This window comes from Lactuca virosa, chromosome 7 (assembly GCF_052849685.1).
Source record: "Lactuca virosa cultivar CGN04683 chromosome 7, Lactuca_virosa_CGN04683_v6, whole genome shotgun sequence".
Lineage (NCBI taxonomy): Eukaryota > Viridiplantae > Streptophyta > Magnoliopsida > Asterales > Asteraceae > Lactuca > Lactuca virosa.
This window is the reverse complement of record NC_136432.1, coordinates 457,222-482,024: the sequence shown is the minus strand read 5'-3', so window position 1 is coordinate 482,024 and position 24,803 is coordinate 457,222. Positions and strand designations below refer to the sequence as shown.

The following is a 24,803-nucleotide window of genomic DNA, read 5'->3' as shown; positions in this document are numbered from 1 at the left end:
AGACACTAAGTGGAGATCTAATCAACTACTTGGCAAGTTTGAGACTTGATTACCAGAAAGTGTCGAAAATGGAGTGAGGTTTCTGGATCTAGCAACTCCTCCTTGCTCCTTCAAGCTTCCCTTCCTTCCAAGAGCTTCAAGCACCCACAAAACACTCAAAATGGCTCACAATCACTCAAATATGCTTTAGGGTTTTGAGGTTTAGGGTTAGAGACTTGGAGGCTGGAAATGAGGCCAAACCCTAGGGCTTAAGTTGTTTAAATATGGTGCAAAGTCCCGATTTTAGGGTTTCCCAAACCCCGTCCAACTCGTCGAGTTGATCCTCCCTAACTCGTCGAGTTGGTCTTCCAAAAACACGCGGCCCAACTTTCCAACATGTCGAGTTTCTTGCCAAAACTCGAAGAGTTGACCTTTAGAAATGAAGATTATCTTTCCTTAATTGGCCTTCTAGATTCTGGGTGTTACATATTGGTTGTGCGATCCAAGCTGTTTATATAATATTGCAGGTCTCTTTAATACCTTTCCGTGGATATAAAGATCGTCGAAATCGGAGTTGAAACGAAGAAGTTATGACCATTGGAAGTTTGGAGGGTTTTAGGTGTAGCCTAGTACGTTGGGCGTACAAGGAGTATGTTGGTCATACTAGGCAAGGAAGATAGGGAAGGCTTAACCTGGTACGCTGGGCGTACCAGGAGTACACTGGGTGTACGCGACCAGGACCCAAACCCTAATTTCGGGTTTTTGATCCCTATTTAAGCTCCTTAACTTCCCTAAACCCTTATTTCTTCTAGACTCCATCCTCTCTAACCCTAATATCGAAATCCCATCCCCATTTATGAGATCCTTGAGTTTTTGAGTGTTTTGGAGTGTTCGTGGTGCATCTTCGAAAAGAAGGAGCTCATTGAAGAAGTGTTGGTTGCATTGAAGCTTGTAGATCCAGACCTTGTTCACCTTGATCTTTCTTATGGAGGTATAAAGCTTAAATCTTGATGATGCATTTGTTAGATCTAGCTAGATTTGGATGTTATGAGCTTTTGGACACTTTAGTGCATAATGTTTAGATCTTAAAAGTTTGTGACCCTGTTATGGATAAAGTTGGAAACTTTATCCATCTAACCATCATTTTGATTCAGATCTGAAGGTTGGAAACTTGGACTTAATGGATTAAGTAAGAAATATGCACTTTTGGTCCCTTTGAAATTTAAAAGACTAGATCTTGGTTGTTTGGACCATTCTAATGGATAAAGTTGGAAACTTTTTCCATTATGGAGCTATTAAGAACCATAAAAATATGATCTTGGTCCTTCTATCCCTTCCATGCAAGAGTTAAGTTGTCTTAACGGATAAATAAGTTAGGGTTTTAGCTTTTGGACCTTTTCTAGCCATGGAAAGTCATAAAGGTGGAAACTTTATGACATAAGTCGATGTTTTGAGTCTAGATCTGAGATCTGGACAAAGGCCTTAAAGGATAAATTGCTTAATAGGAATATTGGAACCAGCTCGTGTATGCGGGGCGTACCTGGGAGTATGCTTAGCGTACTAGATTGAGAGTGTGTATGATGGGCGTAAGTTAAGTACGCTGGGCGTACTCAGATGCCATGGACTTTGACTTTTGTTGACCGTTGACTTTTTGACCAAGTTTGACTTTGGGTCAAACTTAAGGATTTTGGGCTATTGATTAATATTTTATCTGGTTCTAGTGTTAATGGATCCACAGGAGCAAGCAGTGCAAAAGGGAGTGTATCGTAGTGTTTCAAGGTTCTTCGATTCAGGTGGGTTTTTCCAATCCACTGGATCTGTATCCTGGTATATAGGATGTTGCTATGTTGTAGTGATCTGTTAGATCTGTATCCTGGTATATAGGATGTTGATATGTTGTAGTGATTTGTTAGATCTGCATCCTGGTATATAGGATGTTCCTATGTTGTAGTGATTTGTTAGATCTGTATCCTGGTATATAGGATGTTGCTATGCGGTATTGATCTTTCGATATGTATGACTACATGTACTGGCTGGCTATTGATTATTATGGTATATGTTGATGTGATATGGGCGGTTGGGTTGAGGCAGTCCTGCTTTGTGCTGAAGGCCAAGATACTCGGGACGGTCTGGATAGACTGAAGGCCTACGAGGCGGTTCAGTCAGGCCAAAGGCCCGGAGAGCGGTCCAGATAGGGTGTAGGCCCGGTGAGGCAGTCCGGTTATGCTGAAGGCTCTGAGAGCGGTCCAGATAGGTTGTAGGCCCTGCGAGGCAGTCCAATCATGTTGAAGGCTCATGTATGCATGTTGTTGTCTATATGTTGTGTGGTGGTACTTTGGGGGAACTCACTAAGCTTCGTGCTTACAGTTGTTTGTTATGGTTTCAGGTACTTCATATGATCATGGCAAGGCAAAGGCTTGATCGTGCGCATCCTTCAAATTTTATGATGTTCAATTTTGGGATACTCTGATTTGTAATTATAACTTTTGGAAACAGTGTTCTGTAAACAAATGTGGTTTTGGGCTTGGTTTTTAAAAATGAAAAATTTTACTCTGATTTTTGGGATCTTACATTTCTAATATCTTGGTTGTCTTGATTCTTGAAGTATCGAAAATCAGAAGGTAGAAGGTATTATACATTCATATTTATTATATTGTTTATATTAAATCAGTTTTTTCCATTGTTTAATGTTTATGATTTTGATTTTTTCGAATTCAGATGCATTGAAACAAAAGTCTCTATTTTCAGATTGTATTGAAGGGTCCAAAATCAGTTTCTTAGTGTATTGAAGGGTCGAAAATCAAAAGGTAGTGTTATGATTTTTGTTTTTTTATTAGAAGTTTATTTTCCTTGTACGATACATTTATGTTTTTTGTCATAGTTTTTTTCCAGATAATGTAATATATCTTTATGATATATATATATATATATATATATATATATATATATATATATATATATATATATATATATATTTACATTTTATTTGAACAAATATTAGAAGGATGACTGTTTAGTTGTTTTCAAGTAGAATGATGATTGTTTTCATGTAGAAGCAATTTTTATTTATTTATTTATTTTATTTTTTTATGTATTATTTTGAATGAAATCTTAATTTTGTGAATTTCGCAATAGAAAATGAAAAGTTATAACTGTTTTGCTTAAATTTTTAGACCTTTAAGTTTTAATGTCTAATTTTGTTAAATTGTACACGGTCTCCCAAATCTCACGGCCAACTCTGAGACATTTAGGGTTAAAGTTTGTGTTCGGTTTGCTCTCTCTCTCTCTCTCTCTCTCTCTATATATATATATATATATATATATATATATATATATATATATATATATATATATATATATATATACACAGAGAGAGAGAGAGAGCTAGGTTCAAATGTTTCTAACAACTATTGTGTTCCTAAATGCACCAATCACAATTTAGCAAATAATTAAATAATTAATTAAATCAAAAATGGTATTTCTGGGTTTTGCACTTGCAATTAAGGAAACAAGATAAATATAAATTAGGAAACTAATAATTATTTTTAATTCACATCCATTATTTAAAAAGGCAAGAACTATATTCAACGCAACCCTAATTCACATCTACATTATTCAACTTCAATTGTCGGCTACCATCATCACGCCTCCCTGGTGATTTTTGACGACATACGCTTTATCTTCTATCGTCTCTGGCCTCCATCTCCAATCAAATCGATTAAGATTTAACACATCAGCGGTAAGTCTATTTTTCTATGTTAAAATCGGAATTGATTCAGAAAATATGTTTTTGTTATAAATTCTTCTCACCATCTACTTGAGCACCTTCTCCTATCACGTTTCATGGAGGATTTCGATTTTTTTACATGGCAGATTGTTATTGATTTTCCATTTGTTCTTGATACTTGATTGTTCTTGATTTTTTCATTTGTTCTTGATACTTGATTGTTCTAAATTTGGCTTGTTTGATAATAATGCCTAACAAGTGTTTGTTGAAATGCCTGAAAGAGAATCTAAAGAATGTAACATTGTGGTATGCATTCTGTCAGAATTACTAGCAACACATGTTTTATGTAATTGTTAAAAAAAAAGGTAATTAATTTGTTTGTGTATTATTTTGGTTCAATTTGTTATTTTGAATTCCAATTTCTATTGTCCCTCATTATTGTATATTTGGAATCTAAAATTATATTAGCAGTAAATACGATACTTTTGAATGTATTTTATGTATTCTGTCGGAATGTATTCTGCCAGAATAAAATCTATGTATTCTGCCAAAATATATTCTATGTATTTTGTCATATTCTATAAAGTGATAGTTAATTGCAAACATGTTTTTAACCATTTTGTTGTATTTGTGATAGGAATGACTGGAAGAATGTGTTGAAGACCTAATAGGAATAACTTGAAGAATGAATAAAGTTTGATCATACTCACAATTTAAGAATGTTGTTATTTTTTAAGAATTTTATTCATTTTTATTGATATTCTTTTAGAATATGTATAATTATATTAAAATGTATAAAACTTTTAGTCTGTAAGAATATGTATGAATTTGTATTTAAGTTTTAATGTATAAGAATATATTAGAATGTTGTTATTTTTCAACCTCGGATTCAAGAATTTTGTTATTATTCAGTAATATTCTTATAGAATTGTAACGCCCCGTTCATTTAAAAAAAATTAATAAATGTAAGTCCCGGACTAAGTTGTGAAGAATTTTGAAAGTCGAGGGTTAAAAGTGTACGTTCGGGACTTAAATTGAAAAGATTTGAAGGCTTAAGGGTTTATTGATGATTTAGGGATCTATTATGAAAGAAATTTATGGGATCGGGGTTTAAATGGTAAGTTTTGGATTCAGTTTGTAAAGATTTCTGGGGGCAGGGTCTATTTGGTATGTTTTGGATTTAGTTTGAAAACAAATTAGGATGGAGGGGCTGAAGTTGAATAATTCGATCATAAGTTTGAAATAAGATACGGGATATACCTGTATCCCTTCCACACATCGCATCCTTTAACCCTAAACCTAAACATATTGTTCCAGCCGCCTCTACTCCTCATCTCACTATTCCGATCGGGCAAGGAGGCCGCCTACTGCCCCGCCAACGAGCGCCGACACGCCATCCTGCCGAAGAGGCACTGTACAGCCGAGGAACCACCGAGACCAGATTTTTTGGAGCTGAGAATGGCTTGTGCGGGGCTGTGAGGAGTTAGACGAGCGAAGCTGCTGCCGCCACTCCGCTGTAGCGCTACTGTCCTGCCGCTTCTATTCTACTGTTTCATCGCTGCCGGTGCTGCCTTGTTTCGTGGTGGTTTCTTCTCAGTCACGACCACCACCGCTGTTTGGCTCGGTTCGACTACTCAGGTCGCTGCTCCAGCCACTACAACCATCGACATCTCGCGCTGCCGCCGTATCTCCCGACCGTCGTAGCTATCATCGCCAAAAACCTTGCTGCCTTCGTCTTTGCACGCCACCAGGTGGGCTGTGATTATGTTTGTGACGTGTGAGGGATAGTTTAGCCGGAGATAGAGAGAAAAACCCACCATGGCAGCCGACCATGGTGGTTATTGCCCTGAAACAGTTCCTGCCACCACAAGCCACCGTGAGGTGGTGGCTATGCGAATAAATCTTCTGATTGGGTGTGTTTGTGAAGTTGTTTGCACAACGTATGGTCAGAAAATCAGAGATCCGCCACCACCACCGTGAGGTGGTGGCTGCTGCCGCCAAGCATCGCCGTCGGCCACCATGGTGTGGCTGTGTGTGTGTCTTAGTTAGTGTGTGTTAGTCTGTGTGTTTATGTTTGGATTAAACATTGTACTTGTAATTAGCTTTGGTTAATAATAAAAATAATAATAACCACCACCGTAAGATGGTGGTCACCGCCGCAAGTCGCCATTGACCACCACTACCCGAGGTGGTAGTAGGTGGTGCCCCACTAGCAAACCCTAATAGGCTTAGAGATCGGTTTTGGGCCTATTGGGCCATGTTTGGGTGGAAAACCCTAATTATGAGTAATGGGCCTTAGACTTATTGGACCCATTTTTGGGCCACTGGGATTGGATTGTGTATTAAGCCCAAAATCACTCCATATCACTTATCTAGTAGAGTAAAGGACTTAATGGATTAAGTCCTTAATGGGTTAAGTAAGAAAGTTATCATTTTATGTGAAACCCTAATTTCACTTGGGCTTTGTGTTGGGCCATCCAAGAACAAGCAAATGGACTAGAATAATTTAATGGGCTTTAAGGTAAGGCCCATAGGAGGGTGTGGGCCCAATTTGGAAAATTAGGCCATAGTTTGGGCCTAGATGGTTGTATGATATTGGGCCCTTAGAATAAGACATGTTGGACTGGACTGAACAATTGGGCCTTAAGGGGAAGTCCATGTAGAGATATGGGCCCAATTTGGAAAGTTGGGCCATATGTTGGGCTTTGATCCCTAGTTGACTTTGGGCCTATGGATTGGGCCTTGGGCTTGGGTAAGCCAAGCTAGGGGTAATGTATTAATTACCCAAAGTATGTATTTATAGTTATGTGTTAGAACCCAATTATTAATTGGGTGTTATTTTGGTGTTGACAGTTCGGGAATCTGACATCCAGCAGCTAAGGTTGAGTCTGCGGGACTTCAGCAGTATGAGATTGTGTCTATGGGACTTCAGCAGTATGAGGTGAGTTTCCTTCCAGTAGGAACGGGTCTACGGCCACAATGCCGGCCCGTTTAGTTAGCAGTAGTTCCGGACTTCGGTCTGATGCAGTAGTTTAGTGTGCTTGATGTCTTTGTGATTCAAGCATGTCCTTGTGTTATGTGTTCCGGACTTAGGTTCGATGTCGTATGCAGTATATGTGTTTATGCTAGTAGTTGTGATTATGATATGCTATGTTCAGTCAGTTCCGGACTTCGGTCCGATGCAGAGGGCAAGGCCCTGGTTAGTTCTGGACTTCGGTCTGATGCAGTTTCCAGACTTCGGTCTGATGCAGAGGGCAAGGCCCTGGTTAGTTCCGGACTTTGGTCCGATGCAGAGGGCAAGGCCCTGGTTAGTTTCGGACTTCGGTCCGATGCAGAGGGCAAGGCCCTGGTTAGTTCCGGACTTCGGTCCGATGCAGTTTCCGGACTTTTGTCCGATGCAGTGGGCAAGGCCCAGTAGTTGTTTTATATGTTACTGTATGGTATGTGATAGTTTGGGGGAGCTCACTAAGCTTCGTGCTTATGGTTTTCAGTTTTGGTTTCAGGTACTCAGTATTTAAAAGAGGAGCTCGGGAAGATTGGAGTGCACACACCATTTGTTCAGCCTGGGATGTTTATACTCTGATATATTTGACAGTTGTTATGATATTTTGAGATACATTGTTTATGATTCTTATATGACGTTGATGAATATGGTTTTATTACTGATTTAAAACGAAATTTTCAGACTGTATTTTTGGGATGTTTCAAGAATAAATTTCTGAAAGAACATTATTCTAACAAAAAAAATATTCTAACAGAATAAAATCGGTTATGTTTACAAATTACGTTAGAATTAATTTCATACACTCTCAAATCATGTCCATTGATTAATTTCATCCGTATGTCCAGATCTGTGCATTCTGCCACACAATAGTATATATATATATATATATATATATATATATATATATATATATATATATATATATATATATATATATTGTTGCCGATTGTCTTTATTTGAAACAAAAGATAAATAAGATATTTATTTCCTTATCAAAAAGAACAAGTATGAAAAATTAAACTGTAATTATTATTATCAAATTATGTATATCAAGGTTATAAAAAACGACCTAGTCGGACAGCTGAGGTTAAGCGATTAATCGGTGTATGTCCATTGATTAATTTCATCCGTATGTCCAGATCTGTGCATTCTGCCACACAATAGTATATATATATATATATATATATATATATATATATATATATATATATATATATATATATATATATATATTGTTGCCGATTGTCTTTATTTGAAACAAAAGATAAATAAGATATTTATTTCCTTATCAAAAAGAACAAGTATGAAAAATTAAACTGTAATTATTATTATCAAATTATGTATGATCAAGGTTATAAAAAACGACCTAGTCGGACAGCTGAGGTTAAACGATTAATCGGTGTATGCGGGGAATAATTGGGGATTAACCAGAGGCTATAAATTATTAAAAGTATAAATCAAAATTTAATATATCCAAAGAAAATAAGTATATTTAAATATTTTGAATATTTGAAAAATATTAAAATTTTGATACAATATTTGAAAATTTAAAAATTTTGGTATACGATTTGACAATTTGAAAATTTGAAATTTTAAAATTTTAATAGTTTAAAATTTTGACAGATTAAGCGGCCTAGGACCAATTATGACCGCCTAACTCCGATTTTGATCGTCTTTGACCATCACCAATTAAGCTGGCCGAATAGCCCTAATCCTAACAAGTTCAAGGTCGTCCAATGATTAATCACCGATTTCATCGGCTGCCTAGATCAATTTTTGCAACTCGTATAATATACTAGACGAATTTTCGCGCGTTGCGCGACGCAGGTTAAAAATATATGCTTAAAATGGTTATTTATTGACATTAACTTTGACATAATATTTTTACACTAATTTTTATATATAAAATAAAATTATTTTGAACAATATTATTTATTGACATCAACCCACCTTCCTCACTAATATAATTAAATATAATTATCTATTTAATATTATTTATAAAAAATATTATGATTGATTAATTTAAATTTTTTACTTACACGATTATTTTCTAATTTCAATAATGATGATCATTTAGAGTACAATTTATTTGTAATTAACGTTACATAATTTTTAATTTGATGTTATTATCATTTAAAATTATTGTTCATTAGTTTTAAACCACTTATTATTATTAATAATTTAAAGAATACTTTGAAGAAACACTTAATATTATTACTCAAATATTAAACATATACTAAATAATAAAGTGATAAGATTGACAATTTACATTTTAAAAGAGACTTTCATTGATAATATAAAATATCCATGATTTTTATAATTTACCATTTATTACTATTAATAAGTGAAAGAATACTTTTAAAAAACACTTATTATTATAATTAAATTGTTAAACATATATTAAAATATAAAGTGATAAGATAGACAAATTGCATTTTAAAAGAGACTTACATGGATAATATGACGTATCCATGATTTTTAATTATTTATTTTTTTGAAACAACACAAATATACAAACATATATACAATATCTAATTAAATACAATTTATATCACATTCCATAAAATATGATCGGTAATATGAATATAATCTGATTTACATTAAAATTTCAACCACAACATACAATGATTGTCTTAAAAGAATACATAAACCAAGATATATATATATATATATATATATATATATATATATATATATAATAAACTTACAAATTAAAAACTTTAACATAATAACATGACTCAAAAATGCTCCAAAGCCCTCAAACCAACATAAAACCTTTAAACTTGTTTTCTTTGTGAATTTTGTATGTGATTTGTATATGTGTTTCTACTCAAAGAGATTGGTCTTTTTATAGTAGACTATACATTAATTGCTTATTAAACATAGTATATAAGTTATAAAACCTTTGAATAGTTAATCATTATTAAGAGACTTTTAGTGGTATTCAATCAAATAGGAGGTTTCAAATGAATATGGTTTGAGTAAAAATATAAGTTGAATAGCCTTGGGAGTTTCAAATGCATGAGGTTATAAGATATATAGATAGATATAGATATAGATATATATATATATATATATATATATATATATATATATAGATGTAAATATAGATATAGATATATATGTGTGTTCAATCGAGAACATTTTTTACCGCGAGAACATTTGAGAACAATTTAGACCACAAGTTTTAACTAATAGAAATTGTATCAACATTTTTTTAAAAAAAATTGATGCCCCTCATACACTCATACACACATACGTTCTCTTTCCCCCCGTACACACACACTCTCTCTCTAGATCGGGACCACCGGACAACCGCTGGAATTGTCGTTAGAAACGTCGTTTTGTCGTCGGAAAGCTGGAACCGTCGGACAGTCAACTCCTCCGACCATCTGAAAAAAAACCTCTCTCTCTACATCTCTCCTCTCCCTTAACCAACTCCCTCCAGCTCTCTTTCCAACCAAAAATCTTTACCGATACCATTTCTCTGATCACCAGAACTGATTTCTACTAGATATGAAACAGAAGGAACAATTTCTCTATCTCGTTTCACCGGATCTGGAAAAGACCACAGATCTGAAGTGAACACTATCACCGGAGAGGAAGGCGTTCGGAAGGATGATCGTTCACCTGAATAATGGATGTGAATCGATTAATGAAATTGAAAGCGTAATTCATGAGAGAAGCTTGAAGGAGATGTCTGGCTACAAGAAACTGATTATTTTGACTACCTTCGACACCGCCATCATCGTCTCTGCTCTGACGATTATGGATCTGCATCACACTATACAAACAAGACATCATCACCACGAAATCATTTCAGTCATCATCGATTCACCGGCCACCAGATCTGGTTTCGCCGGCAACTGTCGCCGCCTTCGTACTCACTCACTCTTAGTTAGGCTTTGTGGTTCTCAGCAACAATCAGTTCTAGGAGCTTCCATTGACATTCAGCTGTCTTGACAGCTGACCAAACTCGTTATCGACCAAAATCCGTTGTGAAGGTGTACATGGTTCGGAGATGGTTCGATGTGTTGTGGAGGAGGAGGAGGAGTATAATCGATGGGAGACGGTGGCTTTGGTTCAGGTGAGTTCCTCTTTCTAGATCTCTCGTACCTTTTTCCCCTTTACATTGTGCAGTTCTTTTGGTGATATTATAATTTTGAAGATTTTTTACATCAAAATATGAACCGTATACCCTTATTCTTTTAAAACAATAAAAAAAATATTCATCAGCAATCCAATTTAATGAATACTTACTTTTGTCAGTACCTACTCCGTACTAAAGTGAATTTATTTTTTTAGTTTAAATAATAGTTTATTGATTTAAGAGACAAGGTGCTTTCACACATATATATAATTACGTGATATTTTTTGTTTTAGCAAAATTGAAATCATTGAATCTTATCGTTAATTTTTTATCATATAACTTCAAATTCTTCATAGATTATATTCATATTAAAAACTTCCTTAATACCGAGACAACATAAACGCATTTATGGCATGGTATAAATCAATTTCTTTTGTAAAGACTATGAGACTCACCATGACATCATGTAGAATGCATAATTTTGTTCTTTCTTTGTATGCATTTTGGAAAAGAACACCCATTTATTTTGGGTTAGCCAAATTATTTACACATAACCCATTATTTATATTTTTTTTTTATTGAAAAGTAGTATCATAATTCACAATTGTCTTTAATTTTTTTTTTTGATGTGTTATATTTGACTTTTTTAATATTTAAAATGTTTTAATAATTATTTTTTAATAATTGTTCTCATATTAAATACACACATACACAAGAACAATTATTGAGTCGAAAACGCAAAAACGAATCTTATTCATATAAATCATATGTGATTAAATACGTATAATCATATGTGATTATGTACACAAATTTTTTTATTGAAATCGATAACGTAAAAACAAATATTGTTCATATAAATCATATATAAGTAGGTAATATGATCACTTTCGATTAAATACACGACATCAATAATTGAATCGACAACGTGAAAAATAAATATTGTCCATATAAATCATATGTGATTAAATAAATATAATCGCATGTGATTATATGTATCAAATGACATATGATTTATATGGACCATATTCATTTTTGCGTTTTCGATTCAATAATAATTATTGTGTATTTAATCATACGTGGCTATATTTATCTAATCACATATGATCTATATGGACAAAATTCGTTTACATTTTCTCGATTCAATAGTATTCTCATGTATTTAATCACATGTGATTATATGTATTTAATCACATACGATTTATGTACACAATATTCGTTTTCGCATTCTCAGTTCAATAGTTGTCATGTGTCCGCATTATTTATATGTTATTAAATACATATAATCACATTTGATTAAATATATAAGAAAATTTATTAAATCAAAATGAAAATGACTATTATCCATGTAAATCAAATGTGATTAAATACATATAATCACATATGATTAAATTAATATAATCATATGTGATTAAACACATATAATCAATAGTTGTCCTTTTTCACATTATTTATATGTGATTAAATACATATGGTCACCACCCACTACGCGAGATTTGTTTTTACATTTTCGATTCAATAGCTTTTTCTCGCGTTCCAAAACACCATCATGATGATGAAAATTGCAAAAGAAGCTAACTTCTTGGTTCACTATTCCTGGTTCTCTCACATATAGCCAACCTCATTGACAACACTACTCAAGGGTGATTAACTTGTTAGCTCCATAATCGAAAAGGATTGAACTTAACTACTAGCTATCAGATACAACCAAAATTCAGTTCATGACACTGATTTTGAAGCAATTCCTTGAGACATTTCAACAAGCATTTGGTGGGCTGTCATGCATAACCAGGTTTGGATGTTCTTACCTGTTGCAATCACCTCAAATGTAAACCAATTTGGTTTTATCTATCCTAACTTCATCAAATTGTGCCAATGTTTTTCTCAACAAAATTTATACGAATTCGATTCAAGGGTTTAAGACCTGACAGTTGTGATCATGTATATAAACGAGACAGTGAACATGTAAAGAAGAAAATAAACTAGGTTATCTTTCTTCTTTAAAAAAAAGGTAAAATAGGAAGTAATAACTCATCAAGAAAAGTAATTATCCCCATATTGTTTCTCACTTTTTACATTTGCAGCTAAGTAGAAACAATTATATATGGGAAACAAAGTGATGAGATAAATGGCAAAGTTCCTAAAAGAAATTGTGCTCTTTTTCTGTAAAGGCAGGCTTGTCAAGCTTCAGTACATTTGCTGGTGGAATTAACATACTTGGTATGTATTTTTTTTAGCAATGAATTATTATTTGTTAATACACTTTATAAAATTTTATTTGAGTTTTTGGCCATGAGTATATGGTTCAAAACACGATATTTGTGAATATTAAGCTCTAGGGGTTGGATTCAATAGTTGTTCTCATGTATTTTATCACATATGATTATATATATAATCACATGTGATTATATATGAATCTAATCACATATGATTTATGTGGACATAATTCATTTTTGCTTTGTTGATTCAATAGTTGTTCTCATGTATTTTATCACATGTGATTATATGTATAATCATATGTGATTAAGTACATGAGCACAACTATTGAATCGAGAAGGCAAAAATGAATCTTGTCCACCTCAAATCATATGTGATTATATACATATACTCAGATATGACGAATTACACAAAAGAAATTATTCATTCAAAACCGCAAAAATAAATATTGTCTACATAAATCATATCTGATTAAATACATATAATCACATGTGATTATATGTATCCAATCATATATGATTTATGTGGATGAGATTCATTGTCACATTCTCGATTCAATAATTGTTTTTTGCCTACTGTAATCATATGTGATTAAATACATATAATCATATGTGATTATATGTATCTAATCACATATGATTTATATGGACAAAATAAATCATATGTGATTAGATACATATAATCACATATGATTATATACACAAGAACAACTATTGAATCGAGAACACAAAGATAAATATTGTCCACATATATCATATGTGATTAAATGTATATAATCACATGTGATTACCTACCACCACCTACCACCACTATAAACCAACTATATAAACAAGATTCCTTAAAACAAATCTTTTCCAAATAAATCACATATGATTAAATACATATAATCACATTTGATTAAACTCAATACCTACCACCACCACCCTCCACCGTCACCCACCACCACCGCCGCCACTTACCACTCATCACCCACCACCTATCACTACTCACCACTACCCACCACCCATTTTATTCATATTTGATTCAATATTTGTTCTCGTGTATATAATTAGATGTGATTATATATGTATTTCATCACATATGATTTATATTGAGAAAATTCATTTTTGTCCATATAAATCATATGTGATTAGATACATATAGTCACATGCGATTAAATACAAGAGAAAATTTATTGAATTGAAAGAGAAAAAATAAATCTTGCCCAAATAATGATATGTGATTAGATACATATAATCACATGTAATCACATATGATTTATGTGGATAATATTCATTTATTAGTTCGTCTCATGTATTTAATCACAAGTGATTATACGTATACCTGTGATTATGTGTATCTAATCATATATGATTTATGTGGCTAAGATTCTTTTTCGCGTTCTCGATTCAATAATTGTTTTTTCCACTTTAATCATATATGATTAAATACATTATTCAGATGTGATTATATGTTTCTAATCACACATGATTTTATTTGGAAAAAACAAAGCTTGTCTATTTAAATCATATATGATTAGATACATACAAACACATGTAATTATATACACGATAACAAATACTGAACCAAGAACGCGAAAACAAATCTTTATCCAAATTAATCATATGTGATTAAATACATATAATCACATGTGATTATATGTATTCAACCATATATGATTTATGTGGATGAGATTCATTGTCACATTCTCGATTCAATAATTGTTCTTTGTCCACTGTAATCATATGTGATTAAATACATATAATCATATGTGATTATATGTATCTAATCACATATGATTTATACGGACAAAAAATAATGATGTCTATATAAATCATATGTGATTAAATACATATAATCACATATGATTATATACATAAGAACAACTATTGAATCGAGAACACAAAGATAAATATTGTCCACATATATCATATGTGATTAAATGCACATAATCACACGTGATTATGTGCATTTAATCACATATGATATATGTGGACAATATTTATCTTTGTGTTCTCGATTCAATGCACATATATCATATGTCCACATATATCATATGTGTCCACATATATCATATTGTCCACATATATCATATGTGATTAAATGCACGTATTCACATGTGATTATATGTATCTAATCACAAAGAATTTATATGGAAAATATTTATTTTCGCGTTCTCGATTTAGTTGTTGTTCTTGTGTGCTTAATTACATGAGATTATATGTATCTAATTAGATATGATTTATATGGACAATATCAATTTTCACATTCTTGTTCAATAGTTGTTCTTGTACATTTAGTCACATATGATTTCTGTACACAAGATTCATTTTCGCGTTTTTGATTAAATAGTTTTTCTTTTTCCACATTAATCATATGTGATTAATACATACAATCACATATGATTAAATACATAAGAAAAAATATTGACTCATGAATATTATCAATATAAATCACATGCGATTTGATACATATAATCACATATGATTAAGTACATGAGTACAACTATTGAATTGAGAAAGAAATAATGAATCTTGTCCAAATAAATCATATGTGATTAAATACATATAATCACATGTGATTAAATATATTAGAACAATTATTGAATTGATGCAAGAATAAATATTTTTCATACGAATCATATGTGATTAAATATATATAATCACATGTGATTAAATACACAAGAACAACTATTGAATCAACACGTGAAAACAAATATTGTCCATGTAAATCATATGTGATTAAATACATATAATCATATGTGATTTAATACACGATGGGTGGTTGCAAGTGGTGGTGATAATGATGGGTGGTGGTGGGAGGTTGCAAGTGGTGGTGATAGTGATGGGTGGTGGTGGGAGGTTGCAAGTGGTGGTAATAGTGATGGTTTGTGGTTTTGGTGGGTGGTGGGTGGGTGTGGGTGGTTTTGGTGGGTGGTGGTGGCGGGTGATGCTGGTTGGGTGGTGATGATGGTGGCAGGTGGTGGTGGTGCTTGTGGTGGGAAGGTGGTGGGTGGTGGTGGTGGGTAGTGTGGATGGTGGTTGGTGGTGGTGGGTAGCGATGGATGGTGGTGGCGGGTAGTGGTGGGTGGTGGTGGTGGTGGTGGGTGGTGGGTAGTGATGGGTGGTGGGTAGTGGTTGGTGGTGGTGGGTAGTGGTAATGGGTGGTAGGTAGTGGTTGTGGGTGGTGGTGGCAGGCTGTGGTGATGGATGGTGGATGTGGGTGGTGGTGGCAGGTGGTGGTGGTTGGGTGGTGAGTGGTGATGATGGTGGCGTGTGGTGGTTGGTAGTGGTGGGTGGTGGTGGGTAGGGATGAGATTTAGAATCGGAAAACCGGACCGGAACCGGAACCGTTAGAACCGGAATATATAGAACCGGTTCCGGTTCCGGGTTTAAAAATTGGCTTTATCCGGGTTCCGGGTAATTCGGGTTTGGGTCCATCGGGTCCAGGTAAACCGGGTCTAAAAACCGGAACCAGTGTTTGGAACCGGAACCACTTTTAGGGCCGGAACCGGTTTTTATGAAACGTTTAAAAGATGCATATCTCATTCGTTTCAACTCCGATTGACATGCGGTTTTTTCCAACATGTAGCTTAGAGTTTGTACATTATTTTAGACTATAAATTTGTCATTTTTAGTTTTATATTCATTGACTTACACTCCCCCAAAGTCGAGATATCAAATCTAAAAGTTTTTAGTTTTTTAGTTTTTTTGTATTCGGTGAAAGTTTTAAAACATGCATATCTAATTTTTTGAAGTCGGATTGACATGTGGTTTTTTCTAACTTGTGGTTTACAGTTTGTACATGAATTTAGACTATAATTTTGTCATTTTTGGTTTAATATTCAATGATTTACAGTCCTCCGAAGTCAGGATATCAAAACTGAAAATTTTCAACTTTTCAGCTATTTGTTTTTGTAATTTGTATTCTGTGAAAATGTTAACACATGCATATCTCATTCGTTTAAAGTCGGATTGACATGCGGTTTTTTCCAGAGTGTATTTTAGAGTTTGTACATGGTTTTAGACTATAATTTTGTTAATTTTGGTTTAATATTCAATGAGTTACAGTCCCCCAAAGTCGGGATATCAATATGAAAATTTTCAAAATTCAACCGACTAAGTAGTAAATAATTACCAAAAAATTCCGGTTTTTCCGGGTTTTCCGGTTCTAAACCCACTTTATCTGGTTCCAACCTACCCACTTTGATGTTTCCGGGTTTTTCGGTTCTAGACCCACTTTACCCGTTACCGTACCCAGAACCGAACCGGAACCGGTTCTTATATACCGGTCCGGTTTCCGGTTCTACAAAATCCTGTTAACCGGTTCCGGGTTTTCTGGGTCCGGGTCCATCCGGTCCGGGTTTGGACCCACTTTTATCCCTAGTGGTGGGTGGTGGGTAGTGATGGGTGATGGGTGGTGGGTGGTGGTTGGTGGTGATAGTGGTGGTTGTGGTGGGTGGTGAGTAGTGATGGGTGGTCGGTGGTGGTGGTGGCAGGTGGTGGTGGGTGGTGGTTGGTGGTGGTGGGTAGTGATGGGTGGTGGTGGTTGGTAGTGGTGGTGGGTGGGTGGTGGTTGTGGTGGGTGGGTGGTGGTGGGTAGTGATGGGTGGTGATGGGTAGTGGTGGTGGTGGGTGGTGGTGGCGGGTGGTGGTGGTGGCGGGCAGTGGTGGTTGGTGATGGTGGTGGCGGGTGGTGGTGATGGTGGTGGTGAGTGGGTAGTGATGGGTGGTGGGTAGTGGTTAGTGATGGATGGCGGTGGCGGATGGTGGTGGTGGGTGGTGGTTGGTGGTGGTGAGTAGTGATGGGTGGTGGTGGAGGGTGGTGGTGATGGGTGGTAGGTAGTGGTTGTGGGTGGTGGTGGCAGGCGGTGGAAGTGGGTGGTGGTGGCAGATGGGTGGTGGGTGGTGGTGGTGGTTAGTGATGGGTGGTGGTGGCAGGTGGTGGTGGTGGGTGGTGTTGGTTGGGTGGTGAGTGATGTTAGTTAGTGAGTTTTTTAATTGTTTGTAACTATTTTTTTATTTATATGAATATTATTTTATAATTTTAATTAAAAATTTGTATGGTCCAAATTTGTTCCTCAAATGTTCTCACGATAAGAAATATTCTCGATTGAACGCTCCCCTATATATATAGATATAGATAGATATAGATAGATATAGATATAAAAGATAGATACATAGATATAGATATAGATATAGATATAGATATAGATATAAATATAAAGAACACTATGCAAATGTCTTAAAGATGCTAATCAACCACTATGAAGTTGCCCTGAAAACCCTTCTTTTAACGACTGATGAATATAGCTCTCACGATTAATAGGCCATATCTTCTATACGTCTTATCTAGTGAGAATCAAGAAAGGATTACATTAAAAAACAAGAAAACAATGAATTTTATTGGTGGAAGCAACAAGAGGCAAAGCATATGTAAAGCGTTTAAATTGAAATACACAAGACACAAGCCCTAATTTCTCTCTTTATACATACACATTCTTGGATACCCACAACGAGTTGTTTTGAACGGGTAAAGAATATAGGGAGGTGTAAATAGCCTTCAAGGTCAAGAATCTCTATCTTCACATTATTATTATTAGTATTATAATCAGCATTTGGTAATAGTTGTTGATCGGTGTTGTTGCGAACCAATCATATTTCTCCAATTGTGCGTGTGAGATGAGATAACACACGTTGAAAACGGTGGAGATCGTTTACCCATCACAATTCACAATGTGGTCGACTGAAACGGCTTAATTTTGGTTACAGATTGCAAGAGGAAGAAGAAGAATAATAAATATGGGGCTTCTTTCGAACAGAGTTGAAAAGAGCGAGATTAAAGCCGGTGATCATATCTACACTTACAGAGCTGTATTTGCTTACTCTCACCATGGTATCAATTCCATCTCCCTCTCCCCCTTTATGCTTGTGTGTCAAAACCATGTTACCGATTCACACTGTAGTTAAAGAATTTCTACATTTTCTCGTCAATTTGAAATGTAGCATTATCAATTCGCCGTTAGGTACGGTGTTTGCAGAAAATTTGTGGTAACCCTAATTTCACAAAATCTTTTCACCTAGATAGATAAATAAAATAGACCATAATAGCATGTTGTTTGTAATTGTATATGCAGGTATCTTTGTTGGAGGTAATAAAGTGGTCCATTTTACTCATTTCACCACCCCTGAAGGTGAGAGTGAGACTACAACTAGTTCGAGCACCTCTGATGAAATGTCCGAAATACCCTCCTCCTGTGAGACATATCCAGACTGCGGCTTCCGACAACCTAAAAGCGGGGTGGTTCTCTCCTGCTTAGATTGTTTTCTGCGAAACGGGGCACTCTACAGCTTCGAATATGGTGTAACCCCAACCATGTTCCTTGCCAAAGTACGGGGTGGCACCTGCACCACTGCCACGTCAGATGGTCCTGAGACAGTCATCCACCGGGCCATGTATCTGCTTCAGAATGGGTTTGGGAACTACGACGTGTTTCAGAACAACTGTGAAGACTTCGCTTTGTACTGCAAGACTGGGATATTGACCGTTGACAAATTGGGAATTGGAAGGAGTGGTCAAGCTTCTTCTCTGGTTGGTGCACCGCTGGCGGCTCTTCTCTCTACCCCTTTGAAACTGTTGATCCCGAGCCCCGTGGGTGTTGCTACAGTGACAGCTGGCATGTATTGTATGAGCAGATATGCTACTGATATTGGAGTCAGAAGTGATGTTGTCAAAGTAGCTGTGGAAGATTTAGCTGTCAACCTTGGCTGGATGGATGGTCTACAAGAAGCCTTTCAACGAAACCAAGATTCAACTTCAAGTCAAGCAAGAAGCAGGTAGCCTATTCTACGTTCATCACCCAAACAAAATAAATAATGCATTTGTTCCATGAAAAATCTTTGGTTGTATTTGTTTTTGTTTGTTTGTTTGTTTGTTTGTTTGTTTGTTGATGTGAACAAGTATCATTATCAAATATCAGTTATCATCATCTCTAGACTCTAGTCAAATGTGAAATATGATTCAGATCAGTCGTTCAAAAATCTCTGTAGAATAGATAAGTTTTATTTATTAGAAATGTACCTACAAAGTTTTGGCTAGAGAGCCAAACGGTACTGAAAGCTTGTGATGATTACATCTACATGATGATGATGATGATGATTTGAAGGTTTGGTTCCTTTATTTTTGTTGTTGTTGTTGATAACAACAAAGTTGTCAAATTGAGCTTGTGCTGCCATCTCCTCTACTTGAACAACAATTCCTTCTACCCGCTCTGCAATCTCTATTAACAATGATGCCATTGTAGCCATTGGAAAAATCTTCATTATTGGTACTATTTCAGGTTCAGGTTTGCAATTTCTTGAATTTTCTTCATTTGATACAGTAGTAGTAGGCACCAAGACTAGTGCTTGGTTGGATAAATCTTTCAACACATTCTGGAAAGTTTCAACTGCAAAGTTCATCTCATGTACCAAAATATCTGTTTTAGTTGACTTTCTCATGGTCTCCATTGTTATAGCTAATTCTCTCAACACTTTTGAAGAGGATGAGCTTAGTGTCATGCATATTTGCTTCATATGCTCCTTTAGCAACTCTGGTACCTGTAGAAATTACAATCACTTTTTTTTTTTTTTTTTTTTACTCGTATATAATATTACATACCTGCATCCCTGAAACCTCAGAATTGATATAACCTCTGAGAGTCTCGATGCAGTAAGCACAAGTGCGCATGGAGGCACCAATTTTGAGGTATTGTTTCCATGGATGTCCATACTTGAAAGGTCCATGAGCAGGCTCCCATCTAGCAAAGTTGGCCTGCACAAACCAAGATTTATATGTAATATATATCTCATATCACTATGACTATGGTTACAATTTGTTGTGTTAAAAATGTATGTAAAACCTTAGCTACTTCTGTTGCCTTTGAATTAAGCACACATTTGTAACCCTCCAGTTTTGTATCAAAACTTTCCCCGTTGAAGTAGTCTTTTACACACCCTGCAAGTGCAAGTGCAATAAAATGAACAAAACTCACATACAAGCCTACAACCCCAACCAGGCAAACTCATATTCATACATACCATCCAAGGAATCTGCAAGCTTTTCTAGGTTTTGATAAATAAGGTCGTGAAGGTCTTTGCCAGCCCAAACTGGATAGAAAAACATGCTTGTCAAAATGCAAAGGGTGGTTCCAATGGCAATGGTGGAGACTCTGTTTCTAGCTAAATCCAACAGTTTATCCACTCGATAACCAGACATGGACACAAAGCTGAATGTCAGGATGAATATCATGGCTCCATAATCGAATCGAGCTTTCACCGATGGTATAAATCTAGAGAACGTAGCTACTGAAGCTGCATATACATATAAATTCCTCATCGGTTTTTGTTTTCTATTTACATCATGTAAAAATTCTTGTAAACTAAACTTTAAACTCTCACCTACAATGAATACTGAAAGTTGAAGGACGAGTGGTTCGAGTTCGTGTCCACATTGATTTGCCATCCAATGCACACCAAGCCCTATAGAGCCTGCTAGGAAAGTTCCACCTACTCGATTAAAGGATTTAGCTATCGTTGCACCTGATGGATTCATTTATCATGTGTAATTAGTAATAAACAACAATATATATATATATATATATATATATATATATATGACATAATAAAGAAAGATTATGAGATTAAACCACATGTACTTGCGTACCAACAGAGTATTCGAGAGCTACAACAACGGTCATGACGGCCCACATTGCATTTCCACCAACACCATCATAGAGTGGTCTCATGTAATACAAAAGTGAGACCAGAGAAAGAGCAATCCCTACTTTCACACAGTGGATCACTTTCTTTGGCTCACTTGCTGCAATTTCCCTAGCCTGGTCAAAAAAAACCCCAATCTTTACCAAACACTGCATAATCTGCCCATGCATTCTTTTAGCTACCCCTACCCCGGCCTCCTCTGCAACTAAACCATCATCTGATGAACTTTTTCCCACATTTACCTTCCATTCTACATGTGCTACCCCTCCATTATTAGATTTAGACGCCCCCGCCATTTCCAACCATGTTGCCATGTTTTAATGTTTAGCTACCTGTCTAGCTACCCCTGCAACCTTCAAGACTCGTACACCTGTAGCTTCGCTTCCATTCGCCGCTATAACGTTTTTGGTTTCACCACTAAAGCTAAAATCGACTTAGGAGAAGAGATGTACAACAAGCTTGGAACCACACTCTATATTTATATATAATTCAATTTTATGTGATGACAATGTTGCCATTTTGAAAAACAGACTTCACTTATTTTTTATTCTGGCTTTGGCTTGTGTTATGGGTGCGTTGCTTATTATTTATTATTATTTTTTTTTTTGGTAGTCTTCTTATCTTATGTCATAAATTTTAAGTTGGAATGCAACTTCAATGGGTGCCATGCCTCTTTGCCAACTCCTCCCATGCCCACTTCAGTGACTTCACCTTAGAATATGCAACCAATTATATGAATTCCAAGTTTCATTACTTTTTATCCAATTATATATATATATATATATATATATATATATATATATATATATATATATATATATATATATATATATATATATATATATATATATATATGAGAGAGAGAGAGAGAGAGAGGTAAGTTCAATTGAGAAAATAAAAAAGGTTGAGAATGGGGGAATCATTCTCAGCCACTCATTTATTTTTGCTGCAAAAACCTCCGTTGTAGCAGCGGAAATGGATAAGGAATACACATGTGTTTCCAACAAAACATGTTTCCTTAAACTATGCTAATCATTACCTTAATATATACAAAAACATAGTTTTTTTCGTTTTTTTAATTTTTAAGAAGCTATTTTGATCGAAAAATGATTTTAAATATACCAAAATTCATGATTTTTTATTCTCTACAAATAGACATCCATATTGATATACTTTTAAGATAAATTAAAAATTTTATTTTTTTTATATTTTCAGTTATCGTTATTCATAAGTGAATAAAAATGCATCAGATTTTTGCCACAGTATATTTGTTATTCACTTATGAATAAAAATATATAATTAATTTTTTTTTACAGTTTAAGTATTATTTATACTACTTATTCATATATGAATAACAAATTAACAGTAACAAAAATCTGATAAATGTTTTATTCATATATGAATATAAAATATAACGACAACTAATACACGTTTTATTCATATATAAATATAATATATGACGAAAGATGATGTAAAAAATATATTTTAAGTAAGAAAAACGTTATTACGTGTCATATTCATATATGAACGATACTTAAACTATAAAAAAAAAGTTAAGCATACGTTTTATTCATAAGTGAATAACGAATGTACTGTAATAAAAATCTGATAGATTTTTATTCACTTATGAATAACGAGAGCTGAAACTCTAAAAAAAATAAATTTTTTATTTTATCTTAAAACTATATCAATATGGATGTCTATTTATAGAGAATAAAAAATTATGAATTTTGATACATTTAAAATAATTTTTCGATAAAAATGCTTTCTAAAAATAAAAAAACAAAAAAGAAATATGTTTTTGTGTATATTAAGGTAATGATTAGCATGGTTTAAGAAAAAACATGTTTGGTTGGAAACACATGTTTATCCGTTATTCATTTCCGACGGTACGCCTAAGTGTTTTGCAGCAAAATAAATGTGTGGCTGAGAATGATTCCCCCATTCTCAACCTTTTTTTTTCTCAATTGAACCCTCCTAGTCATATATATATATATATATATATATATATATATATATATATATATATATATATATATATATATATATATATATATATATATATATATATATATATATATATATATATATATATATATATATATATATATATATATAATTTACTTAAATATTGAGTTTTGGCGGTGTATAACAGCTTAGCAAACAATAAACTTTTATATTATATTACGAACAGTCTACATTTTATGGTTTTTTAGGGCGACCTAAGTTAAGTCCTAAGTTAGGTCACCAATCAAAAATTCTATTAATTTATTAACGTGGTAAAAAGCATTTCCACATCTCATTATCCATTATTATTTATTATTTATAAGTTGTGCTACAGTTAGGTCATGACATTTCTTATATTTACTGTCCCCAAATATTTTATTTTCTATTGGTAGTTAGTTAATGCGTTGGATATATATATATATATATATATATATATATATATATATATATATATATATATATATATATATATATATATGGTGAGGTTCAATAGAGAACCATAATTAACAAGGAACCAATGAACCAATCGTAAGCGTCGGAAATCATAATGATCAACGGTCAAGAAAATGGACGGATGAAGGACTGAAGGGACTCGACGAGTTGTATGGTCAACTCGGCGAGTCAGTAGGGTGACTCGGCGAGTCAGTTAGGGTTTTCCCGGCTTTCGGCACGTAGGAACTCGGCGAGTTGCAGGGAGACTCGTACTGTAGGCTCGATGGTAATCCAGATGTGAGCAGTGGGCCCGGAAGGCAATCTAGACTCACATTGTGGGCCAGGGGTAATCCAGTCTGTAAAGCTGTGGATCCAGTACATGCTGTTAGTTGTATATGTGTTACGTGAAGTGTATCGGTATGTTGGCATTCCAACCCAATGGTTGAGGGCCTGGGGTATTCCATCTCGATGGATGATTGGACTCATAGTATGATGTTTGTTATTGTATGTTTATTATGGTGTGTATGGGTATTTTGAGGGTAACTCACTAAGTCTTCGAGCTTACAGTTTCAGTTTATGGTTTCAGGTTCAGCGGATGACCGCGGAAAGGCG

The 24,803-nt window shown here is 34.5% G+C and overlaps 2 protein-coding genes across 3 annotated transcripts; one reads left to right on the top strand and one right to left on the bottom strand.

Annotated features, from left to right (window-relative positions):
* Positions 1-18,260: 18,260 nt before the first annotated feature.
* LOC145124479 (protein LEAD-SENSITIVE 1-like) lies at positions 18,261-19,981 on the top strand. Of its 2 annotated transcripts, none has more exons than XM_079059823.1 (3): positions 18,261-18,525; positions 18,765-18,888; positions 19,130-19,981. In XM_079059823.1, the coding sequence occupies exons 2-3, from the start codon at positions 18,795-18,797 to the stop codon at positions 19,831-19,833; spliced, it is 798 nt and encodes a 265-aa protein (XP_078915949.1). In that variant the 5' UTR covers positions 18,261-18,525; positions 18,765-18,794; the 3' UTR covers positions 19,834-19,981. The 2 variants fall into 2 exon arrangements, with proteins under 2 accessions (XP_078915949.1, XP_078915948.1); XM_079059822.1 differs by having other exon boundaries at positions 18,261-18,560.
* Positions 19,982-20,025: 44 nt separating this feature from the next.
* LOC145124477 (aluminum-activated malate transporter 10-like) lies at positions 20,026-22,185 on the bottom strand. The gene is made up of 6 exons (XM_079059821.1): positions 21,697-22,185; positions 21,432-21,572; positions 21,072-21,344; positions 20,894-20,988; positions 20,653-20,805; positions 20,026-20,591 (listed from the first exon to the last, which is right to left on the bottom strand). Exons 1-6 carry the CDS (start codon positions 22,064-22,066, stop codon positions 20,088-20,090), a joined length of 1,536 nt encoding a protein of 511 aa, XP_078915947.1. The 5' UTR covers positions 22,067-22,185; the 3' UTR covers positions 20,026-20,087.
* Positions 22,186-24,803: the final 2,618 nt, after the last annotated feature.